This window comes from Miscanthus floridulus, chromosome 7 (genome assembly GCF_019320115.1).
Source record: "Miscanthus floridulus cultivar M001 chromosome 7, ASM1932011v1, whole genome shotgun sequence".
NCBI lineage: Eukaryota > Viridiplantae > Streptophyta > Magnoliopsida > Poales > Poaceae > Miscanthus > Miscanthus floridulus.
The window spans coordinates 12,240,127-12,266,380 of NC_089586.1; the positions used below are offsets into that span (position 1 = coordinate 12,240,127).

A 26,254-nucleotide genomic window follows, 5' to 3' on the forward strand; every position below is an offset into this window, starting at 1 on the left:
AACCAAAGGGATCACGGTGTCATATTCAGAAATATACGACAGGTACACTTTCGTGGCTGCAAAGGTAACCAAAGGGATCACGGTGTCCTATTCAGAAACATACGACAGGTATACGGTGGTACAAGCCGTCCAACTGGATGCTACAGAGAAAACGCGAATCACATGCTACGATGGGTCACACACCATGATGTGGGATGCAAACATACAGATACAGGCACTGTTCTTTTTTATTCTTGGCATTTGGATTCCAGACTACTTTAACCAGTAGTACCATCGTTGCTAAATGCTAATGAATATTGGTAATTTTTTGGTTCTTCAAGAACCAGAAGAGGCGTACTTCAGACATTGCGCGTTTCGCAGAAGATGGTTCCCAATCATATTTCCTAGCGCTACCCTGTGAATTGATCTATGGCTAGCATCACATCGTCCACTTCTGTTTCTGGGATTCTATTCACAATTTGAGCCGTGAATCAAAGACCAAACTGGTTCCAGTTCGTACATTGGAGACCGCGTGCCAGGAAACCCAAACTCTGTTTAACCAACCCAGCATCTGCCGCTTTTGTCAGTCAAGCACCAGAACCAGCCCAGTGTGGAGCGATTCGCGTGATATGAACCTTGGTCGATGCTAATTCAGCGGTAGTCCAGATCCTCCAGCCAAGCGCCTCCTGAGCCGGCCCCGCGTCAGCTGGATCGCCTCCTCGATGAGCGTCTCCACAGGTGGTAGTGGTGGCGGTGCGCCGTTCACTGACGGACGGGGTGGGTCGACTTGCATGGCTTCAGTGTCCTGAGGACCTTTGGTAGCAGCGGCTTCAGGAGCAGGTGCTGGCTGTGGCTGGGCAGGAGGCACTGCACCAGGAGGGGCCACTGGAACTGGGGGCCTTGGTGGAGTGGGAGGAACTTGGGCTTGGGCAGGCTGTGGTGGCATCGGAGGCGCGGATGGTGCGGGAACAGGTGGAGGTGCAGGGTTCACTTGCCGAGTCCGTGGCGGTGGTGGCCGCTGCTGCTGTTGCTGTGCCTGCAGAAAGGAAGAGGCAGTGAAGACAAATCAGTATGCTGCGCAAATATCACAGTCCAGTAAAGACACCAACAATCATAACCACATGCTTTAACATCAGCTGACAGTCAGCGGCAACAATCATGAAAGGAACATGATTTGTCAATAGAATGAACAGAAAATCACATGGTGAAATTCTAAAACAGATATCAGTCATATCACAATGCAATTGAGATAATATGTGCCTCTCAAGTCACTGACCCCAGTGCATGGTAAAAACATCACTATTATTCACAATATTTCATAATATTCATAATTAACGATCTAAACTATGCATGAAATAAGTAGTAGAGGTCTACTAGAAGCACGATAATACAGACAAAAGCATGAATTGGTCGTTCATTTTTATCTACATTAAAGAAGATTCACAGCCTACCACTACAGGCTCAAAAAATTGACTCATGGTATTCAGTCAAAAATTACTCATGGTATTCGGTCAAAAACTACTCATGGTACATCGATCATACAACCAACTCAGAATTAATCAAGCAAAAAACAATATAACAGAAAAAAACAGAAGATATAAAAGAACTTCCCATGACAGGATTAATTATAATCAAGGAAAAAATGCTAGCTGACATGTCACCTCACAACCTTAATGAATATGACTCCACTTGTTTAGCCTATACCTCTTGATCATATCTGCTCTAATCTCAAAAAATTTCCATCACCTCATGCTAGAACTACAGAAGCGCTGAACCCCATAAAGAATTGGCTATCTGACAGACTTGATTCAGCAGCATTTAATTTCATTTTGGTTCTTTGAAAAGCCCATAAAGAATTGGCTATCTGTCAGACTTGATTCAGCAGAATTTTATTTCATTTTGGTTCTCTGAAAAGCCCATAAAGAATTGCTATCTGACAGACTTGATTCAGCAGCATTTTATTTCATTTTGGTTCTTTCAAAAGCCCATTTTCTGGACATGCTAAGCCTGATAGCATGAAGGCTCCTAAATAACCTCACAGCAATAGTTCTTTTCTTGAGGAAAGAACAATATGGTTGTCTGCTATCCTCTTCTTAAAGTTTGCAGAATGCAATCCAAATATCCAATAACCCATTGGACTTATCAGGATGCCCATGCAACCAAAAACACGCAGCAATATGGCTGCCAGAGAGACCTCATGCTGAAGAAATTGAGTAAAGCAGACTACAGGATAGGACAAATGATCCTGGTGCACATTTTTCAGAATAGGGGGTACAACAGTATGGAAACTTAACGGAACTACAGAACCAAAGTTTTTTCTAAAATGTGCTAGGTACTAGACAAGCGACTATGCCATATAGGCTAGCACTCCTACACGGGCTGGGCAGCTGCAGCAATTAGACACAAGATGGGAGACGGCGCAACATCACAGGCAAATGACACCATAAACCATACCAAATGCCATCATCCACAACAGAAACTGTTAATAGATCAGTGGCCAATAACTCAAAAAATTTAGCCACTTTGATTGCATAAAGTTTTAGCCTAGTCCATGTTCGAGAGAAAAAAAAATAGCCTAGTCAGTGAAATTAATGATAATATCGTCTATATTAACATTAGGAGAATGAAAACAACTAAATCAATCTTAGGCTCATAGATAATAGCACATAAGTTCTTAGCACAACAGGAAAATCCGCATTGAGATAAGCATGCAGGGGCGGATCCAAAGGGGGGGCTGCCGGGGCTACAGCCCCCCCTAGTGAGCCTGATTTCTTCATTAGACCACGGTTACTTAGCCTCAAATCACCATTAATCTCTAGTCCTAGCCCTAAATCTTCATTATTTAGCCCCCCCCCCCCCCCCCCCCCCTTGTTCCCATCCTGCATCCGCCACTGTATGCATGTGTCAAAACTTTCAATAGTACATGATCAGCTAACTTTGCAACACATGTTTACCCAAAAAGTAGTGATTAGTGAACTAAGTACGCACTAATTAGCATTGGTTCCAAAAATCAGTTGAGCATGGATGAAATAGGAAATCTCATGGTTGATACAACATGTGGAGAAATTTCTGGGAAAAGGTTTGCATGATGATTGGCAAGTATAGAATCTGTCAATTTGCTGGAATGTCAATTTTAGTGCTTTCAAAACATCAGCGTGTTCAAATTTTGAATAAAGCAATTATCATTGAATATGTGGAAACACTACCTAGCAGAGAGAGAGAGAGAGAGAGGTGCTGCAGCATCATGCCTCTCCTGTATTCTGCATCAGCAATTAGATGTGCCAGCATCCCAAAAACATAACTGGAGCAGGTTGTAAAAACAAAAACTTGTGGTGATGAATACAGGTGGCTTTTTATAAATTCAATATATGAGAATGGTTAGTCCAGGTGACATAGTGAAATAAACATCTGAGCACAAGCTCAAGGAAACCTAACACTACTATATTTATGGAAATACTTAGTTTCAGACATTAATTATGCAGCATGAATTACATATGTCCACTTGCTAAAACAGCTGTAATAGCAGAAAGAAATGGCATGCAAGGAAGCAATACCTGAGGGCGAGATCTTTGAGTCTGTGACTGTGAGGCAATATACTGCAAAATTTCATCGGACCTTGTCTGAGCATAGTTTACAACCCTCTGGAAGTAAAGAACTGCCATGTCACCAGCTCTTGTCCTCAACTCAAGCAGATTCCGATCAATCTCAGTTTCATGTTTTGCAATGTATGGCTTGAAGAATGACTCATATACATAGGCAGTCCCCTGAAATAACCCGTTGTTACAAACAAACCACGAGAGAAGTATATAAGCTAACAAATTAAAGAAAACAGAATACTATACCCGTGTCTTTGGATACCACAAGTACACGATAAATGCCAGCTTTGCTTCACTGTACATTGGCAACCTGTGTAAGAACAGAACAATCAGCAACAAGGTAAATCACTATCCCCAATTCCAACCACCAAAGGTTACTAAAAATAGCAACTCCAAAAGTAGCATGGGACGGCATTACCATGATACAAAACTTTCCCCAACTCTCTCCAGTACGGTGAGAAACGCGAGTAAAATCCTGCAAAAGCCACGACCCTACAACATGAAGCGAACCGCATATGCAAAGTCTGCATCAAAACAGAAGGGGCGCCCTTACGAACCAGTACTGACACCAGAACCGCAGCTGCTCGACCTCAGGCCTGTTCAGCTCCACCGTCTTGTAGCAGTCGTAGGCTGGGTACGCGTATCCGAGAACAAGCCTGGGCGAGACAGGAAAACACAGATCGAACAGATGACAGGTCTGATGACCTAACAACAATGCTCCGTAGCAAAGAATGGAAAAGAAAAGAAACGGTCGGTGTCATTACTTACGTTAGCACTCCGGTAATGAATGAACCAATCATCTTGAGCCCTGCACCGCATTAAACGTCCGTTACACAAACAGATAAAAATAGCAGCAGTGAACAAGGATAGCAGAGATAACGCCATTTCGAATCACAAAATCCCCCCAGATAAACTGAATGCAGCCAATACACTAGCAACCGACACTCCATATTAAGCCTCTACCCACTCAGCACTGCGAGCACCGTGCCTGTCGTGTTTGGATTGGTGCCCAGGCAGAGTTGCCGCACCAGGCAGCGATCTCAGGCGTCGGATTTCCAACGCCTGTGGACAGGATTTGCTGCCTGGGCAAGACCTCCAGGCCAGGGTGTCACCCAAACAGCCCTCAAAATCAAACCATCAGGCAATCATGTGTCACCCAAACAGCCCTCAAAACAAACCATCCATACATACTTTAGAGATGTCCTTCAGCAGGTACAGACGGATTCATCGCAACAGTAGCGACAAAGGGCAGGTACAGGGGATTTCGGCGAGGTGGGGCATGGTGGGAACCCAGCAGTAAACACGAATCCCAATCCCTCGCAGTAGCGCTGGCCGCGGCTAGCCTAGAGGCAGGGTAGAACCGTCGAAGACCATCCAGTTGCGTTTGCGTCCCATCCTATCCTATCCTACCGGGTCAACCGAACCGATCTCGCGCGCGCTGAAACAGCAGCTGCCGACGGCCGCACGATGACGGGCAGCAAGGACGCACGGACGGATAGACGGGCTAGATAAGCTTAGCGGCGTACCAGCGAAGAGGAGAAATCCGCGCGACCGGAGGAGGACGCATTCGAATTGGTTGCCCGCATTCGCAGCAACTGAAACTCGTTTATAATAAGCAGCTAGAGGAGGGAGGAGGAGAAGGGAATCCGTCCGAGCAACCAGTAGTAGCAGGATAGGGTTCCTTACCGGGAGACGAAGGAACCGACGCGCCGGCGGCGCGGGGGTCCGGATAGGGGTGGGGTGGAATGGAACCCCCCGCGCTCCACGTCAACCCAGGAGCGGACGAGGAAGACGGAGGAACCGAGGGGGAAGAACTGGAGGAGGGGAGGCGGCGTGCGTGCTCGGGAAGGAGGCGGGCCGAGAGACCAAGCCGACGCGGGGAGGGGAAGCATCTCTGTCCGCTGTTGCCTTGCCTTGCTTCGGGTTGCAAAGGCGCCGCCGGTCCACGTCGGACGGAGCAACGGCTGGATCGTCGTTGGGCTGGGCCGCCACAAATCTCGACGTGGCCGCGGGCCGAGAGGCACGATGAGCCTGGAAGGCGTCGAGTGGAGTGATGATGCCGGGCCTGGGCTTGGTCCGGGGCGAGAAAACTAGGCCCAGAGGTCGAAGAAAACGCTGGAAGATCATTTCCGATTTTCCCCTAAAAAAAAGATCATTTCCGATTTTATATAAAAAAGCAATATCCCTCCCAAAAAAAAAGCAATAGCCCCCATATTTTTTTACTTTTATTAGGTGTCCCTGTTTTTTGCGCTTAACTATAGCTCAACAATCATAGGGAACATAACAAACCAAAAACGAAGGCGGCTTGTTATTTGTTAGAGATTGCGGCAACAGAGATCTTCCCAAAGAATTGGTGGCGGTCTTCTAAGAGACTTAGTGCTTAGTACATCAGTGAGTTTGGTTTCATCTCAATTCTCGAACCCTTATTTTGTTTTTGTGAGTCTTTAATCACATGAAGGTTGGGTCTGTAATAATGAATTGTCGGATGCAATACTATGTTAGAGGACAAAACAATATTTTCTTTTTCTCTTTTTCTGATTAACTATAGTGCTAGCTTCAAAAAAGGAACTCTACTTTTCTTATATGCATATGGCCCGCCGGTCATTGATATAATTTTTTTTATTCTTTTATCTTCCCTTCCACATCACTCTATGGATGTGTTTGGTTGCCTAGGCTATCCTAGCTTGGCTAATTTTCTAAGCCATGGCAGTCAAAGTCTAGCTAGTGTTATACAAGATGTACTTTGTTTGGTTGCATGGATTGTGTAAGACTGTATTAGAATCAGTGTGTTTGGTGTCTGGTTTGGCATACATAGAATCAACTCATCTTTGACATGGTAAGTTTACCCCTATCACACATTCTATCGAACACTCGGTGAGCATCATCTGTAGCGCACGTCAAGCTTGCATCAATGGCCGGTGGGGGTAGAGCCGCGCCTTGCGACCGGTGCTATGGGGTTGGATCCAGGCCCATGACTATAGAAGCGCACCACGGAGGCGCCCCCGAACCTCAAGCTCCTCGTCGTCCCTGCGTGATTTGCGGGTGGTGGAGGCGCAGTGGTGGTGGAGCCGTGAAGGGAGGAGGCCATGGGAGCGCACGCAAGGGCCAGGCGGAGCTCGCGCGGGGTCGGCCAATCCCGCACGATATGGCTGTGGTGCTTGTGCGGTGGCCAACAGCGGCTCGCGGGGAGGCCGGCGGCTGGTAGTGCTCGCGTCAAGGAAGTCGCCCGATGGTCCTCGCGGAGGAGCGATGGACAAGGAGGTGAGAGACGACCTGCGAGCGCTAGCCAAGCTTGGCTTCGTGAAAATGGTCGCCCACCGTGTTCTTGCTAAGCCTAGATAGGAGGGTGTTAGTGCACTACCAGAGCCTGGCGACGAGCTTTAACCAGGCTACCAAATACTTTTAAATTGCATTGTGGGAGCCTAGATAGGGATAGCCTAGGCAACCAAACACTCCTTATTATGTCTCTCTCCCTCACCCTAACCCCGGCCACCTCCCGGGCATCACCTCCCAAGCTCTGTCACCACTACTTCCTCTTCATCCCTCTCCCCCTTCTCCGACGATGACCGCAAGTGTGACCTCTATGGTCACTCCTCCTCGCTCGTCGCACCATCACTCGCTCCCTTCTTCGATCAAGCTCTAGTAGGATGTAGTCGAGGGAGAGAGAGGTCGTGCTCGAGCGGGGATGACGTTGTGGTGGGGTGACAGGAGGACGAAGCTTGGGCAGGAAGCCCAAGCCCTGAAGTTTGGTAGATCTAGGGCCGGTGGTGGTGGAGGGAGCTCGAGTGGGATAATGTGATCGGGTCCAAGAGGTGCACAGGGAGGTAAACTACTAAAACTAAAAATTTGTGACGCTGAAGAGAGCCCACAATATCTCTGACACTCATAAGTAGGATGGGATATGAGCAGGTGCCATATTAAAGATGTTGGAATGTATATTTAGGTCTTGTTTGGCTGGCTTATTTGCAAATGGCTTCACCTAAGTGTTAATCATATAGGATCATTAGGAGCATAGATCTAGCCGGTAGAATGGTTCTATTAAGGATAAAAGATGTAGTGCATCCTAGTACATGTAGAACTAGAGAGACAGAGACGGAAGGGAGAGAGGTGAGACGTCACCGGTCATCGGAGGGTTTGGCGATGGAGCTGGAGCCGTCCATAGCGATGTCGGTGATGCTGTGAAGTCCGAAATGGAGAAGGCGGTGGTGGTGAGGCGGTGCTATCTCGGCCACGACAAGGCAGTGGGTCTTCCCGTCGCTGGCAGCACCGCTCCCTCTAGATCAAGTTAAGGTTTCTCTGTAGACGGGTTGCGATGGCTTAGGTCAACCTCGTACCTTGTGCCCTGGCCCCCACCTCCCTTTTATGGTGCTGTACAACGGGGGCCCACCAACCATGGAGCGGTTGGGCGCCCCCGATCAGGGCGCGGATCCAAGGGCCTAATTGGCCGTTGGACCAATTGGTGGAGATCAAACTAACATTCTCCCCCTTGATCTCACCTTATTTCTTAAACTTAACTTACTTACTTTATCTTGTTTTCATTCCATCATAGATTAGTGCATAGAGCGTGCCTCATTATCACGGTCTATTGCCATTAGATTAAACAACTATAACGCACCTCTTTGTTTTGAAACAGATACTCAACTAGGTCCTTAGTATCCAGAAATCATAGGCTTTCCCATAAACCCATGTCGATTGTGTGTTCTCTGAACGCACTGGGTGATTAGCCTTTGGTAAGCAGATTCGTAAGTACTTACTCGGTACTTATGTACTCAATGCTTTCAAAATGATTCTAGATTTTTCTCCTTTACAACATATAACTTAATGTCAATGTGTTTGGCAGCACACTTGACCTGTTGTCTTAGGAGTTAACTTACTTTAAATGGTTATTGCTGTTGTCTATCATTGTTAAATCCGGGTACAAATTTCCTTAACCTCTTTTTGCCTATTCCTTAAGCCTCATGTCAAGCTATACTATGGTATGCATCACTGATGACACCATAACTGTTTCTTTAGAGCTTTTCCACAATAATACTCCAACTACGAGTGTTAGCAACTGCTGTGGATTTCACTACACATCTCGCCAAGACTTAACTTTTGTACCCTCAACTATTTGAGAGTACTTGTTCTTTCTTACTCAGCATGAGGCCTATGATACTTTGCATAATTGTAAGACATTCTTAACTCTATTCCAGTAATTTATATCTGAACTGGACTTTTGCCAAAATATTTCGGATACATAAACTACGTCAGGGTAAGTTATTACTTGTACTTGTACACTCATCATGCTTCCAACAGCTGAAGCATATGAAACCATATTCATTTGATCGATCTCATATCGGTTCCTGGAATACTGAAAGTTTCCTTATCTATTACCCTTGACTATAGGAGCAGGCGTAAGTTTACTCGCATGCATACTTTACTTTTTTAGAATCTTTTCTAAGTATGTCTTTGCGATAGTCCTAATACCCCATTTTCTTCTATCTCGGTGAATTTCAATTCCTAGAACCAAGATCATTCACATTGAAACTTGAGGACAAAACTTCTTCTCCAATGATAGATTAACATCACTACTAGTGAGTAGAATGTCATCTTCACAGGATTTGGAAAATAAATTTTTCATTCTTGAACTTCGCATAAACGCTATTGTCCTTCTCATTTTCTTTAAAACCCAAATTCTCATTGTTTTCATCAACTTCGAATACTATTGTCTAGAGACTTACATTTAACCCATAAATGGATTTCTACAGACGGCATCCATATGTTCTTTTCTTCCACGACAAAACCTTTTGGGTTGTGCTATGTAATCGTTTTCATATAAATCCCCGTTGAGGAATGCCATCTTTACATCCATCTGATGTAACTCTAAATCGTAATGAGCCATTAACACCATTATGATTCTAAAAGAATCCTTACATAAGACTGGAGAGAAAACTCTCATTGTAATCTATTCATTCTCTTTGCTTAAAGCATATTGCCACTAGTCGTGCTTTATATCTTTCTACATTCCCTTTGGAGTCACATTTTATCTTGTATACCCATTAACAGCCTACTGTTTTGGCTCCATTAGGAATTACTTCTAAGTCCCAAATATTGTTGGTACTCATCGAATTCATTTAAACTTTATATCTTTCTACATTCTCTTTAGAGTCATATTTTGTCTTGTAGACTCATTAACAGCCTACTGTTTTGGCTCTATTGGGAATTACTTCTAAGTCCCAAACATCATTGGTATTCACCTAATTCATTTCAACTTCTATAGATTCTTGCTATTTAAACAAGTAAACGCTTCTCATGGCTTCTTTAAATGAGGTGGAATCACCCTCCATTTGAATTTCTTTACTAACATAGGCTTCATAGTCATTAGAAAAACTGGTTTACTAATTCTTTGAGACCTTCTGGGGCCTAATCTACTGGCACTTTCATATGGGGCTGTTGTTGCTCTTCATTGCCAAAAGGTAATTGGTTCTATAGGCTCCTGTATGACATGATCCTTGTTTGCATTATTTATCTTCTTCGAAAAGCTAACAACAAGTGTTGTATGAGTCATACAACATCAACAGGTATTGAGAGATTCATTGTTTTTGAATCACTGAAGTGGGCATGTAGTCCTGCTTTTTTTTAAGTCTTAGGTCTCTTCATACCTCTACATACCATGCTCCCCCAGATCTTTCCATATTTTCTAAAGATAGTGTATCTTTAAATACCTTATTTTGGATTTAATCAGTTAAACTCTCATATGGTGCTTTAAGCACCACCTTAACATCTTTGAAACTGACTACGCTATTTTCCTGTCGGAACTTTAAAAGGTCCAGGAATTTAGCTATTTCTCTACTTAGGGGTATCATTGTTGTAACCGTTGTACTCCTCTAATGGTCTTTATCTCACTCTTAATGAAAAGTATCATTCTTAATTGATCTTATCTCACTCTTAATGAAGAGTATCATTCTTAATTGATCTTAATATTCGCCCCTCAAAATATGGCATAAACTTTACTGCCATAATTTTAATAACTATTCAGAAAGCCTATAAACGAGGAGACACTTATAACTTACTTCATTCATATGATTGTGTCATATAAACAAAGTTATTTCTTGATCCGTTTAGGAGTATATTTTCCTTAATTCACTTTAAGAACTCAGTGAGGTCTTTCATTAGCAGTACTTTTGCAAGTCACGCTTGCATCTTTTTCTTATCCTTTGGTTAGTATTGACCATGACGATGTATTTCTATTGTGCCATGGTCGATACTAGGATAGCATAAGAGCTACCCAAACTTCTCTCGCTATGCGGGATATAAAAATATATGAGTCATCACAAAACTTCTCCCGCCATACTGGATGGACTAGCATAATTACTATGCCAAAACTTCTCCCCATGCAGGATACATCTATACGAAAAACTTAGTCACGACGACTAAAACATTCACTTATACTTTATTTTCCAATTAAATCTTCCCGTTGGTTCTAATTTAATTAGAAAATTAGTAAACTAACAAAAATTGTCCTAAACTGGCTTGACTCAAGCCTTTTCATTCACATACCCCAGCACTACAGCCCATTGACATGTAGTCGAGTGATCTTGTCAGTTAAAATAAAATATACAACATGCTTCTACATCAATTCTACATCACCGTTGGGCAGAAAATATAATTAATGTATAAAACTCATAAATTAACTTGAAATTCATATAACTACTCTTCAAAATTAAATTCTTCCGTTGGTTCAAATTTAATTAGAAGATAATCAACATCATTGCAGCGGAAACTTAATAATGAAATACATTCTTTTAGTTCAGGAGCATTTCTTGGTCCTTATCAACTCTCTGAAAAATTCACCACGTTGGTGTAAAATTTTCCAGAGATTTAAACTTCAAACTTAAATTCGTTATAATATTGTCATCATCAATGTTGGTCAGAAAATGATAATACCATAATCTTACTTAAATAAAAAATAGACTACTCCTCTAATTAAAATTTTCTGTTGGTTCCAATTTAATTAGAGGATCAATATGATAATAATTTACTAAATATAACTGCTCTTCAAATTAAATTCTTCCGTTGGTCCGAATTTAATTGAAAGATAATAAACATTAAACTTTGCAGCGAAAACATGAAAAATTCTTTATCTACTTTTCAGAAGCATTTTACTTTACTCATCTACTCTTTGAAAAAATTATCCCGTTGGTTTAAATTTTGACAGAGATTGTACCTCAAACATAGCAAAATTGTCAAAAAACTACTTCTGAAAATAAATAAAAAACCTAAACCATTTGAAACTGTTCATTTGGCTCGCATGCAGAAGCACTGCGCAGCCCAGCAAGCATAGTAGCGCGCGGCCCAGCGGCGCACGTCGCTCTCCCCCTCCCCCCGGGCCCAGGCCGCAACCTGGGCCTGGGCCGGGAATCTGCAATCCGACGTGGGTTCATTTCGGCCCGATGACATTCCAGCCGTCGGATCAGATCCGCCGACCGTCCGCGCGTGTCACCAGATCAAAAACGACGACCTCAGCTGCTCCCGTGAAACCCTAACTCACTCTTCCCCTTCCCCATCTTTCTCATCCCTTAGTGTCGCAGCCAAGAAAGCGAGAGAGAAGAGCAGCAGCGGCTCGCATGGCGGCCGGAGAAGAAGAAAAGGTACAACGCCGCTGTGGGGCCCCTCGTCGGCGCACGCGTTCGCCCATGGCTGAGCGCGCTGCCGTTGAGCGGCCTTGTGGCGATGCCCTAAGCCCCAAGCCCGCACATCGGAGACCGCGTGACGGCGCGGCGAGATCTCGGTGAACATCCCGCGTGGTGGCGGTGGCGACAGCGGCGAGGTCCAGGTAGGTCCCTCTCTTCACACCGTCCTCTTGTCGGTTAGGGTTAGGGTATTACGTATTCATGGAGATTCCTAGGGTTCATTCGAATCACTTCCTTCTAAAAGCTTCTTGCTTTCTACCCCCAAAGACTAGATCTATACTTAAATCGGGCTCTGATACCATTGTTAATCATATAGGATCATTAGGAGCATAGATCTAGCCGGTAAAATTATTCTATTCGGGATAAAATATGTAGTGCATCCTAGTACATGTAGAACTAGAAAGACAGGGAGGGAAAGGAGAGAGGTGAGACGTCACTGGTCATCGGAGGGTTTGGCGGTGGAGCTGGAGCCGTCCATAGCGATATCGGTGATGCTGTGAAGTCCGAAATGGTGAAGGCGGTGGTGCTGAGGCGGTGCTATCTCGACGACGACGAGGCAGTGGGTCTTCTCGTCGCTGGCAGCACTGCTCCCTCTATATCGGGTTAGGGTTTCTCTGTAGGCGGGTTGCGGCGGCTCAGGTCAACCTCGTACCTTGTGCCTCGGCCCCCACCTCCCTTTTATGATGCTGTGCGACGGGGGCCCACCAACCAAGGAGCAGTTAGACGTCCCCAATCAGGACGCGAATCTAAGGGAGGCCAATTGGTGGAGATCAAATTAACACTAAGAAGTCGGAGAAGCCACGTTTAGGTGGCTTTTACCCATCTAGTAAAGAAACAGCTTCTCCCCTCTGCAGCTTCTCTTGCGGGAGCCATTTTTTAAGATAGTGATTGGCCAGACTTCACCTGAAAAATTAGAGAAGCCACAGCTGAAGCCTCCTGTGAAGCCCTATCAAAGAGAGCTTTAACACAACTGTAAATTGAATATTTTTCATATATAGATATATGCATAGGATTAAAATCGTGTAAATATATGTTTTGCCTTTCCTACAACATAAGGAATGCTCTATGCTACTACCACCCAATGCGTGGATGAAAGAAGCACAACTGCCCAAGCAAAGAAGAATGAATGTGTCGTCCATCACTGAGACTGACGCCGCCGGGGCCATGGCCACTGAGAAAGCAACCGTCACTGACTGTGCTTGTGCATCACCATCATCATCAGCTAGCCAACAGGCAGGTCGTCCTGCTTGACGTCCGATCCTTCTGACTAGACTCGTTCCCTTTTGTACAACCGGCCGGTAGCTAGCATGCTTAGCTTAACACATCCATCACTCTTCATTGACTTTCCTAACTGTATTACATGCGTGGATGCACACCTACGAAAAGCGATATTTCGATCACTTGTAGCTCATCAGATAGAAGATTGTAGGAGTAGCTAGCTAGTACGTAGTATCTGAATGCATTATCGCCTGGATTCCAGTTCCAACTCCCCAAATAAAGTCCAAACAGCAGCAAGAATACATGCATGCATGTGCTGTGCTGTGCTGTGCGGCACACGCGTGAAGAGTAACTCCGGAGCTCAGTACAGCTCGTACGTACGATCCATGCTGTGTTCTGCTCTGAAGCAAGCTGATCGAGTGGAGTGGGGCGTTAGACGTTCGATCACGAGGAGGAAATGACACGGAGAGGGAAACACTGCATGTTCGCCTTCAATGGCAAGATCGCGGTACAGACGAAGGAAAGGAGAGAGGGTACATGTACATATCCCCATTGGCCATTGCAGATTTGCAGAGATGAGACTGACTGAGTCACCGAAATCACTGGATCGGAGCTATAACTAGGCCGATCAAAGAGCTTTGCTTTGCAGATCAGCAGATGGGGAGTAGTGGATGCAGGGAATTCATTCATCGCCTGCCTGTCTTGATTGCGAAAAATAGCAGGAGCACAGAGCACGTACTGCTATACAGCATATATAAATATAAATTCATACTCAAGGCAATTCGTTCTTGACCAAGGCAGGTGTTGCATAGTCTTATTACATAATGGAATGGAGCACACACAAACTCAAAGTGATAAACAAGATTAATCCATCCATGGATGAGAAGCATCTCTTCGTAACGCCAATTCGTTCTTCGTCAAGGAAAACGCTTCTGTTGACGACGAATTGGATCATACACCAGCAAAGGCTAGTACGCCTGAGGTCGCACAGGATCCATTACACGCAGCAATCAACTTCAAAACCAGCGAGACCAATGAACCAATCAAGGGACCGGTTAGGCTGATTTGGAGCCCATTCTTTGCCGCAAAGAACTCAAAAACACCTTCTGGAAAGACGCGTCGGGGAGATGCATGTCTAAGGCTGTCCTAGAGTAGGCAATGCCACCTAGGACGCCGCTGGATCTCGCAGGGAGATGCAATGAACAACAGGAAATTGGAAAAGTATGGCAAAGGTGTAATCGATGTAAAAAAAAGTCAATTGGATGTTGGACCCCTCAATAGGTCATGTCCTCTTGTTTATATAGAGAGAGTGGTCTTATCTCAGTAGGAAACACCTTCATATTGTAATCTCTAAGTTTTCCACATCAAAAATAGATCCAAAACCGATTTGGAAACCGATCAATTCGGAATAGGACAGTAAAACCGGCCTGGCCGGGTCCCAAAATGGCCTGGACGGTTTTTCACGTGCCTGATGCAGGTGGCCGGGCTAGCTCACATGAAAACTAGCCTGACTAGTTCTACAAGCGCCGGTTTCTCTCTTCTTCACCCTCCAAGCTCCGAATGCGATGTTTCAAACGTTCTTCTTACTGTTTTAACATTAGGAACATTGTCGTAAAGTCCTTTTTAAGCCTTGGCCACTTTTGGCTGTCAACAACTTTGTACCGGTGAATTCGTCTTCCCTTTGGAAATATATTCTCATATTCCTCTCTTTCCAAATATTTCAAGCGGTGTTCATTAGAAATGTGAGGCCATCGCCCTTTGCTGCCTTTGCGCAATGCCCCTACAAAAAAGCCGCCTACCAAGATTCTATGGAGGGTGTCTTTGATAGGGCTCTGGCTCCTTCAGAAACGACTCTGGCAGCAACTCCTTTGATGGAGCATCTTTTTTTTTTGCTCTAGCTCATCTGGTTCGAAAAGGTATTAAGTAAAACAACCCCTTTTAACCGTTTAAAATGGATAAAAAGGATGAAATATATGTAATTTCCTTTTTTTTCTTCCTTTACTTTTTTTCTCCTATTCTCTCCTTTCTCCCCCTTCTATCTACTTTTTTTCTCCTATTCTCTCCTTTCTCCCCCTTCTATCTCTTTCTTATCCGGTCATCCCTCACCGTGCCCTCGCGCACCACCGCATGGACAGACGTCGATTCCTCGTTCATGCTGCCTCCCGTGCCTTGGCCGCAACCGTGCCGCTAGCACCGTCTTTGTCCTGCCCCACCCCGCCTCTGCCTCCCCCCGCGCCTTGGCTACGACTGCGTCGCTAGCTCCTTCTCTGTCCCTCTACGCCCTCCCCGCCTCTGCCTCCCCTCGCGCCTTGGCCTCGACCGCATCGCTAGCTCCGTCTTTGTCCCCCTTGCCCCCCCTCCCCACCTCTGCCTCCCCCACCCTGTGCCTCACTCGCACAAAGGAAGTGCATTTTGAGGACCCACATGCACAAACGAGAAGTCGAATGAAGCTATTTTTTTTTAGCTCCTATAATGGATTCAGGCCCCAAAGGGCATGTAAGGCTGTCTTCAACAGAAGACCTATAAGGAGATCCAAACCCAAAATGGGTCTTCAACAGAATATTTATAGTTTTCAACAGAGTATCTATATGGAAGACCCATTTTGGGTGTCAAGAGAGGTATAACCCAAATCTGAGTATCCTCTCTACTGGAGAATTCAAGGCCAAAAATAGGTATTGAACTCTTTGTCTATAGCGCTACGCAAACGTGAAATGGGTCTTATATTTTGGATAACGGTTGTTGGAGACCGTCTTAGATGAAGCAGAGCACTGATGGAGGATCTATTTAGTTCATGGCCACGAGGAGCTACCCAAAAATGCTACCAAAAGGGCTAGAGTGTTGAGCAGTCCAGGAATTCTAAATGCTTGGTCTGGCCCGATCTCTTGTACCGTCATATGTGGACGTGTCCACGCTTCCTCGGCCAAAAAAAAGGCAAAGCACACATAGGTCAAGTGCCGTTCATTGCTTATCACAAAGTGTCGCTAGTTTTTTTTTAGAAAAATGAAAAAAGAACTTTCTGCCTCTACCTAATCAGCTCTCAAAATTATTATTTTTTTTGCTTGCATAAGAAACCATGCTATGGTTTCCTTTGATCAGCCTGAGCTCTCCAAATCGAGTTTGCAATTGAAAGTGCAACATGAGGCTCTGAACAGGGGTGAATTTAGAGGGGTTTATCAAAATTAATCCTTTAGCAAAAGGCTGTTAAAGTTTAAGAAAAATTATATCATGTAATGGAGTTGAGCCTGATGATGTTCTCGGCTAGATTCGCCAATGCCTCTGAACCGTGCCAGACATGACTTGGGCACTGTACTGCCCGCTTGCACTGTATTTCCAAACTATCGGCCTGTTCGTTGGTCGGTTTCTAGGCTAGTTTAGACTAGCTGGTGCTGGTTTATTGTGAGAGGAAAACACTGTTGGCTGACTGAAACCAACAAGCAAACAGGCTGTATGGCTCCGTTCGCTTCGCTGAAAAAACAAACTGAAATACTGTTCCGACTAATTTGTTGTGAGAGAAAAACATTGTTTCAACTAAAAAATAAACTAGAAAAAATAGATTATAAGAGAAACGAATAGCGACTACTTATCTTCTTGGTCGTTTAAATGAACTCGTTGCAGCAATTATTATTGATCGCCATTCAGGGGCAACAAACAAACAAGGAGGAAAGGGGATGTTCACGACAGATAAAAAGCGGCAGCATCGATCAGCAGATCACCACGCACCAATCACCATCCGCTTGCCAGTCCTGCACCAACAATCATATCTAGTCTAGGAAAAGGCGTAATTCTAGCTCTATCGCTAGTCAAGCTCTCCAAAATTTAACTAAGTAATATTATAGGATAAAATATACTCTATCCATTTCAAAGTAAATGAACATCTCGTTTTTTTTGAGGAATTAATTTTTTTTAAAAGTTAATATATTAATATTATGATGTATAATAAGTATCGTTAGATGGGGTATACTTTCATAATAATTTATTTAGAGATATAAATGTTGATACTATTTTTCGTATCACTAGCCAAATTTAAAAGTTTGACTTCTAAAAAAGGAGATATGCATTTATTTCGAGATAGAGAGATATTCTATAAAAAAATATATCTTGTAATGAACCTAAAGATACTTAATTAAGGTCCTATTTGGCAGGGCTTCTTCACCGGCTTCAGGAGCCGTTTGGAGCTATTTTCTACCAAACGGGGTAAAGTAAAATAGCTTCACTTGTGAAGCTCCTAAAAACATACTCTCATAGTGATTTTGGATGGGATGGAACAAAAAAAAAGTGGCTTCTCCCGGCTGCTCCTCCGGGCCTCTAAAAACATGCTCTCACAGATAAGCTATTTTGCTAAACGATTTATCAAAACCGCTTCAGCTCCACCGGTGGAACTGTTCGTGGAGCTGAAGCTAAAAAAAAATGGCTTCACTAGTGAAGTGAAGCCCTGCCAAACGGGTCTAAGTATGGTCATTTCTTATATAAATTTTATTATTATTAAATAAGTGTGACTCGGGTCTAAGTATGGTCATTTCTTATATAAATTTTATTATTATTAAATAAGTGTGACTCAGATATTTATGCTATGTATCTACTTCTCTCGTCTCTCTAGCGTCTAGTGGAGAGAGGAAGGCAAGTGCAAAGGGCCGCAGCTTTGCTTTTGCGCCCACGCCAAGCGGAGCGGCCAACAAAAAGGGCGGGCCACGTCGCACCGCAGCAGCAGCCAGCAGCTCCTGCTCCTCCCCTCCCCTCCCCTCCCCTGCTCTCAGGCCGTGCAGCCGCCTGCCTGCCGCTGCTGCTCCTCCCTGTCCTCACCTCGCATTTACCACTCACTCACTCACCCTCTCCCCTTCCCTTCCTCCTGCTTCCATAGTTCCATCTCATCCTCTCCCGCAGAGCACCCAACCGCCGCCCCCACCCCACCCGCGCGCGGCTCTCGGCGTCGCATGCCGCTCGCGCCCTCCCGCGCCGCCGGACGCCCGTGCTTGCTCCCTCCCCTCCTACGCCGCCGCCGTCGCTGCTGCGGCAACCACTCGAGTCGAGGAGATGCAGATCGGAGGTAAGCCCCGTGCGCTCCCGTTCCGTTTCCGTGCGACCGTGCGTTTCCAGCTTTTGGAGGATTGTGTGCGGAAAGCTCCGGTTTTTCGGGCTTTTGCTCTGCGCCGCGTCGCGTCTTCTCCTGCAACGACGACTCTGCTCTGCTATGTTTCTTGCGATGCTGTGTTACGTTACGTTACGGTTTTATGGCTGCGGCCTGCGGATTCCAAGCGACGGTTCTCTCTCGCAGTCGCAGGCGCAGCCGTCTCCTTTCCTTTTCTTGGGTTCTTGCTGTTATCTTATCACTTCAGTTTTGCTCCTGTTTTCTCGTCTTGTTTTGTGATTTTTTTTAGTTACTCGAGCTTTGTTGCATGCCTGGAATCATGAGATGGGGACCTCGGGCATCTCCTCTCCCGGCCCAGGACCAGGATTATTTCGGCGGTTACTATGTAATCTGCCGAACCAACCATTTCTGGTGTTAAATAAATGTAACGATCCCCAAGATATGATGAACTCTGTCCTCCCAACTAGTAGTAAAGCTAGCATCTATCGTCTCCTTCCTTCTGGTTGGGTAAAGATATGGGCGTGTAGTTAATACTAGAAGCTATCATCATCTGATCCTTGAAGAAAGAAAGAAACAAAAAAAAATCTGATTTTGTTTTGCCTCTTTTCTGCCTCTCCTTTTTAGATTCTTGTGTGGGAAACAAAAAGATTTTATATTTTGGATCTGGATAAAGGTTTAGAAATGCACTCCCTCTCCTTTTTAGATTCTTGTGTGGGGGGGGGGGGGGGGGGGGGGGGGGTGGGTCGTCTAATAAAGATCCATGATTCATGAATCGTTTTCAGGCAGCAAACACCACCACAGAAAATAAAAGAAATTCCCCGTCCGTCCGCTTTCCTTCCATTTCGCCCAGCCTGCTGCCTTTTGCAATCCCTCATCACACTTTCCCGGCATCTGATTCCCCTGCATTCATCATAGGACCAACTGACCAAGCAGCAGCAGCCAGCAGCATGTTTTTTTTCTTTTCTTCCTCCTATCTATCCTATCTTTTCCCTGCCGCTGGGCTCTGGATGCTTGTCTCCTTGTCCCAGTCACAGCAGTCCTATAGATAGCTGCCGTTCACTTTGCCCTAAAGTTTAAGCATGTGCATGTCTATCCGTCCATGCCTCATCTCCTCTCCTCCTCCTCCTCTTCTCGCTGCATTCCTTCTCCCCGAGTCCGTGTAGAGTGAAGACAACAGAGAGAGAGAGAGAGCACTGTGAGATTTTTTGGAGATAGACTAGCCTAGGACTAGCTAGCGGTGAGTGAACCTTTCTGGGTGGTCGATATGGGGAAGAGGGAGAAACAGAAGCCGGAGGTTGGGCGTCAGCAGCTCGCAAGGAGACACGCGATAGGGAGTGGCTCCACCTCCTCCACCTCGTCTCCTCCTAACTGCTGCCGCTGGTATGTGTTGTGTTGTGTCGCGTTGTTTGCTGTTCCATTGGTGCTTCTCTCTCTCTCTATCCGTCTCTCTCCGGCCGACCGATGTTCAGAGCAGAAGCAGATGGTCACAGTGCACTAACCCGGCGGTTGTTCCATCTCTGTAGTCGTCGTCCCCAAAATGCCCCTTATCTTTCTCCTAATGCGCGCTCCTCCTCAAAAGATCGAAACTTTTCTGGTCTCTTTTCCTCACCCGGTGGGGACGCTAGCTGGGCCCACTGACCACCTTGATATAGCGTGTGTTCTTGTGATTGGTTTTAAAGGTCCTACTATATCTCTCTCTTCTTTTTCCCCTGCGAGAAATCTCCTCCTTTTTATTATTGGTTCAGGCTTCAGACAAGACTGAACCGGATTGTGAGCTATCTATGACTCTGCAGACTATCATGTACTAGGGGTCGTGCTGGAGACCACCACAGCATTTGTCTACTAGCCACTACTAGTACTAACTGAATTTCTCAAATTTCCTCGCTCTTAGATGATCTAAAATTTCAATGAACTTAAATTTTGGGAAGTTAAAGTTAACTGTAAGATGGATGGAGCTTGCCATCTTGAGTTCATGACCTGTGCTCCTTTCGCCCTGACGTGGTGACCTGTGTTCCTAGTGATCTCCTAGCCACAAGAAGCCCTTTGTTTGCTGTGGAGCGGGCCAGATTTTTCCTGGTTTTGGATGGTTCGTTTGGGTGAAGTTTTTCGTGAAGAAATTTCCCGAGATACAGTGATGCTGGCTGGCTGGCTGGCTGGCTTGTGTCGTAACGCTCGCTTGTCATGCCTACGTGTAGATAGATATGCACGCAAGGCGACCCTTGAAAGCCTTCGTTTTCAGCTTCTTGTCCTATTCACAGATGCTGCTTGTGGCTCCCCTCATGGAACATGGATCCATGCTGCCTGATGAATCGTCAACACATGGAGCCTTTAGAGCTCTTCTCTCCAACTTTTCAGATTTTTGGCATTGTCGTTCCAAAAAAATCTTTTTAAATTGTTTCAATGATTTTTGGCACCGCGATCATATAGTTTTTTCCCCTGCGTGATCCGCTGTATGTACTGCTTTCGAGTTTTTTTATTAGTGTAAAAGTTTTTTGATTCTGAACTTTTCAGATTACGATCATTTCCAAAAGATCAGATGACATCAACTGTCCCTTTCGTTTGTTTTTATAGAAAAGCAATTTGTAAAACTGTGCCTAGCTGTTTTAACCGTTAAATTACCGCGCCATGATTTGTAACGCTAATTGCTGTTGCATATTGTTTGTCTCCAGGTTGTAACGGGAAGGAGAGAAAAGGTGGAGATCACAAGGCAGCATTGAGGCAGAAGAAACTGAAGGCTAAGACCTTCAAGTGGAGATCAAGCAACGGCAACATGAACAGCAAGGTAGAGGCGGGGGGTTCTGATCAGGTCTGTGATGATGCAGTACTCTGCTCGCTGTCTACAGCCAGCTTCAGCGGCCTGGTTAGTTGGAAAAGAGTGAGGACCCTTGGGAAGGTATCTTTCCTGCCTTTTACCATGTCCGTGTTCAATCATTTGATTTCTGTTCGTTATGCGCATCTTTGAGCTCATTCTTTCTATTTCAAAGGTGGCTGAGCGGTGTGATGCTGTCGATCCTCCAGTTCCAAGAAAATTAAGATCAGGTACCAATTAACCGCACTATTTATTCTTCCGCATGGTCAGAGCAAAGGAATTCGGCTTCCTCGTCCATTGTTATTTTTTAATTACAGTATACTCGACAAATAATACCATTAATTTTAAGTTGACATTTTTTGTGAACTAAAATTGAAGTTAACAATATGGTTAAACGCTGGGTTGGAGAAACTTGTTAATGTTGTTATTGTTAGACAGGGAACAATTGATAGTGATCACCTGAAACCTTTGTGGTTATGTGTTTGTGGGTACTTGAATTTCTTTCCAAGTGTTCTGCTTTATCCACAGATGGCATCGTGTAATTAATTAATAGGAAGCAGTTGATTCTGAGTTGTGAGGATGGCATATTGGATGAGTAGTTTCATTTGTGGGTTTTAAGCTTAGATGATATATCAACTTTTGGCATCCTACTTTCAGCCATAAACAAGCGAGCCGGTCGATTTGCTTCTGCATCATCACGTCATGTCAAAAAGAGGCGTCATCTTTCGGCTATCAGTGCTCAAATTTCATTTGTAGACCAGGAAACAAGATCCAATGGAAGCTCTGTAAATACTTTTCTGCTTCTACAATTTCCTCTGTTTTCTCTTGACGCGAAACTGAAAACTGGTAGTGAGATGCACATTCTGTTTACAGTTGTTTACAGAACAAGAGGAAGCAATTGCTGATGTTTTGCTGTCTCTATCTCAAGTACCCTTTCATAGTGAGCTCACAGCCGACAAGGCTATAGCAGATAGTTCAAACACAAATGTTGCTTCAACTTCTTATTCAAAAGGTTTGTCTGCACTCTTGTCTTTTCTGATTATCATACTAAAAAGGAAGTATTGTGATTTTAGAATATGTTCATAGTCCTTGTGTGAAGGGCAGGCCTGGTGCAAGCGGTAGAGTCTTACCGCCTGTGACCGGAAGGTCCCGGGTTCGAGTCGCGGTCTCCTCGCATTGCACAGGCGAGGGTAACGCTTGCCACTAACACCCTTCCCCAGACCCCGCACAGAGCTGTGCACTGGGTACACCCTTTTTTCATAGTCCTTGTGTGATTGCCCATGCAGGACCTACTAAGGAGGGTGACCAAACAGTCGTACTGCCAAGTGCTGCTAACGAACTGGCTAACCAAAGTGCCTGCATAGATAAAGTGGTGGAACAAACGAATATCGTTCCAAATGTAAATCCAGTGGCTGGCACTACAGATCAATCCAGCAACAAAACCCCACCTTTGTCAGCAACCGAGCAAATACAGGACCTTTCTATGGGAACTGCTGTGAATTTGCCAAGCCCATCTAAAGACACCTCCAATAACAGGTAGAGAACTGCTCATGGAAGCCCTTTGGTCGCTAATCTTGTCCTTTTTAAACTGCATTCTCATGTTTATTTCTGTTTGTAGCACGCAAAAGCAGCGGAAAGTGCAGTTTGATGATAGCAAATGTCACCCTGCACAGAAGCCAGAGGCTCCTCTTTGGCCGGTACTGTACTGTTATCTTTCTGAAAGTACAGGTGTAACTACACCTTCATTTGGTCCTAATGCTTCATGGTTCCCTCAAATATGTTTTTTCTACAGGTAAATTCTGATAAATCTGAGGGTGTGCCACATGAGAGGGAAAATGCCAAGAACAACAGTGCAAAAGGTACTCCTACAAATCTAGAACGCCAGAACAGCTGAAGTTCATTAGACTAAAAACTTTTTTTTGTTACTTATTTGCTAATATGTTGCTACTACTTCTATCAGAAATTGCACCTCTGGTTCAGACTCCATTGCCTTGTACCCCAGCTGGGTACTTAATAAAGTAAGTTTCTGTTTAAACTAGTTACATATTTTCTTTTCCTATGAAGACATTATTAGTTGGGTTTTTAAGAAGATGACAAATGTATGACTGTTCCCAGGCCCTCTTCAAGCAAACTGGCAGCTCGCGCCAATACAATTTCTGAATCCACAAACTTCACCGCACCTGGAAATCAGAACAAGGCAGGTGCTATCTACTTCATTCTTTGCCTACGTTCTTAACTTGCTTATTCAGCAAATGCAACAGAAATATCATCTGGTTGATCGCTAAAATTCATCTAATCCAAAACAGTTTTGGCCAAGCTCCTGAGAAAACTGAATATTTTTTTATCTAGCTGACGGATGCAACACTGTTGTCTGCAGCACCCTCTGGTGAAAAACGTGGGTGCGCCAAAGGCATGGAAGAGAAGCATCACCCATGTGTACGTGAGCCATGTGATCCAGATGCACGTGAACAAGGAGAAGGCCACCGCTTCTTCGTCACAAATCCAAGCGAAGCCTGAGGAGAGACCCCTCGCCCGCTGCTCGAGGCCTCCGAACGGTGGCTTCACCCCCTCGCACAAGGCCACCGCCGCCGCGCGGGACCAGAAGTTCTACACGGTGCACTTCGACGTGCGCGTCCCGGCTCACCAGCAGTCGTCGACTGGCATCTGCGACGTGGGCGCCAGCCGACAGAAGATTGTGAGCGCAACAGACACTAGAGCTTGGCTACCGTTGATCATGTTTGTGAAAGCTGCTACCAGTAACTGAGCTGCTCTGAACTCTTGTCTAACCGAAGCCGTTGCTGTGCCGCTGCATGTTTCAGGTCAGTGGTGGTTCCTGGCAGAACCTGCCCGCCACGGCATCGTCGGCGCTACCGGCGACGGCACAGCATGTCCAGTACCTGCACCATCAGATGGCGCCGCGGCCGCCGCCGCGGGACGCGACGCCGTACCCGTTCCCGCACGTCCCTTACAGCAGGGGGAGTCTGGGACACGCCGCGGCGCTTCAGCAGGTAGTTTTTTTTTTCCTGTCATCACTCATCACTGCACCATTGCTTCTGGTTTCTTGGTTTCTGCATTGCGTTGCGGTTCAATTCAAATGGCGTCTGACCGATGGCATCTTGTCTCGTCTCTGGGTGGACTCGCAGATGCCACAACAGTACGTGTGCAGCCCTGGGTACGGCCCGCGCGCCAGCCTCCCCGCCGCGACTTCGTCGGCGATGATGATGAAGCAGCTGCAGCAACTCATGCCGCAGCAACAGCAGCAGCAGATGTGGCAGTACCATGTGTCGCAGTACCAGGCGAGGCCGGACGCTACGCCTTCCCCGGCGTCCGTGTCGGCGGCGGCAGCGGCTTGGCACGGCATTTCGTCATCGCTGCGGCCGATGGGCATGCTTGCACCCCCGGCGTTGCCGTCGCCACCACGGCCGCCGCAGATGGAGCTTTTCTGCGCGCCGTATCAAGGTGGCAGGCAGCCGCAGCAGCTGAGGTTGATGTAGCTGGCCTCACTTCAGCTGCTGCTGATCAGCTGATTGATATTATTCAGACGCACTAATTTATAGAGTATATATACTACTTATATAGCAGTTAAAAAAATGGGATGTTGCAAAAAAAAAAAAACAGATCCATAATGTTGCGTTTTTATATACTCGAGAAACAGGGTTTATGCATGGTAGCAGAGGGGACTGAAGAGGGAGGGCTCAACTGTAATTAACAGGTTTAATCTCTGCTGCAGTTGCATAATTAATGGAGTAGTAGTACTGCTACTATACTACTACAATACAAGGCTCTCGGTCTCAACGGCTAAAAAGCAGCGATAGTTTTCGTCCAGCCGGCTAATCACCGCGTGCCGCGCGATTCATGACCACCCCGACTCCTTCACCCCGGGGCCCGGGCGCGATTTTTACTGCACCGATAGGTGGGGCCACACCCGCACCGTCTGACGCCACTCGCTCGTACGATTGCCTCTTGGAGTCTTGGGCCGCCACCGCAGCTACACCGCGCCCTGCTTCGCCGCCCCGCCGCCGGCGCCATGATCGGCGCGGCAGTCAACGCGATGGGTCTCTGCGGCGGCACTGCCTCCGGCCCTCCGCATCTCGGCCCCACGCCGCAGGAGCCGTGGGGATCGAAGCGGGGTGCGAGCCGGTGACCATGACCGGCATGCTGCTCGCGCTCCACGAGACGGAGGCCGAGCGGGAGGGGCGGATCGGGCTGCTACAACCCCTACGTCGTGCCCTCCGCCGCCACCCTGCCACCGGCGCCATGAACAACGCGGCGGCCCGCGCGGCAGCACCGGCATCCGCATCTCAGCGCCGTCGTTGGTATATTATGGTATTATTTTATTTCCGTTGCATTATTAGTATCTGACAAAAAAAAGTGATCAGGCCGCCGCTGGTGCGGGTCACGTGACAAGCATGCGCATGTTGGAGGAGGCTCTGCCTCCCTGACATGTGGGGCCCTGCATGCACGCATGACGTGTACAAACGGTGCTCTTCTGTATACAAAATGCACCGGCCTCTTCTGTATACATGTTGTAGACCTCGTCTGGTGATCCAACAGCACACATCAGACTCGTGGTTCTATAAGGGGCGAGTCAATCACGGATCCATACAAGTAGATAGAGAAAGAGAGCGAGCGCGTAGCTCAGTGGCTAGCTTGTCCGGTGTGAGAGCTGGCCCGCCAGAGTTCGACCCTGAGGATCGCAACTCTGGTACTGGGTATGTCCTCAAATAAATTCCGTCCTTCGCGTGGTGTCACAATGGGATCGTAACGTGCTCGTCGCCTACGGAATCGGTGGATTTCGGTGATCTCGACAAGGACGCGACCTTGTAGATCTGAGTATAGTTGTAGGTTTGTTTGTACACGGGTAGTGTGATTAGTGTGCGTGTGTTGAGTGGGC

At 46.0% G+C, this 26,254-nt stretch overlaps 1 protein-coding gene and 1 pseudogene across 1 annotated transcript; one reads left to right on the forward strand and one right to left on the reverse strand.

Moving 5' to 3' along the window:
• Positions 1 to 220: 220 nt before the first annotated feature.
• LOC136462584 (putative HVA22-like protein g) lies at positions 221 to 5,464 on the reverse strand. The gene is made up of 7 exons (XM_066461670.1): positions 5,262 to 5,464; positions 4,344 to 4,383; positions 4,133 to 4,231; positions 3,994 to 4,050; positions 3,822 to 3,885; positions 3,534 to 3,743; positions 221 to 1,015 (listed from the first exon to the last, which is right to left on the reverse strand). The coding sequence occupies exons 2-7, from the start codon at positions 4,373 to 4,375 to the stop codon at positions 626 to 628; spliced, it is 852 nt and encodes a 283-aa protein (XP_066317767.1). The 5' UTR covers positions 4,376 to 4,383; positions 5,262 to 5,464; the 3' UTR covers positions 221 to 625.
• Positions 5,465 to 19,327: 13,863 nt separating this feature from the next.
• LOC136466527 (probable GPI-anchored adhesin-like protein PGA55) lies at positions 19,328 to 25,140 on the forward strand (annotated as a pseudogene).
• The last annotated feature ends 1,114 nt before the right edge of the window (positions 25,141 to 26,254 follow it).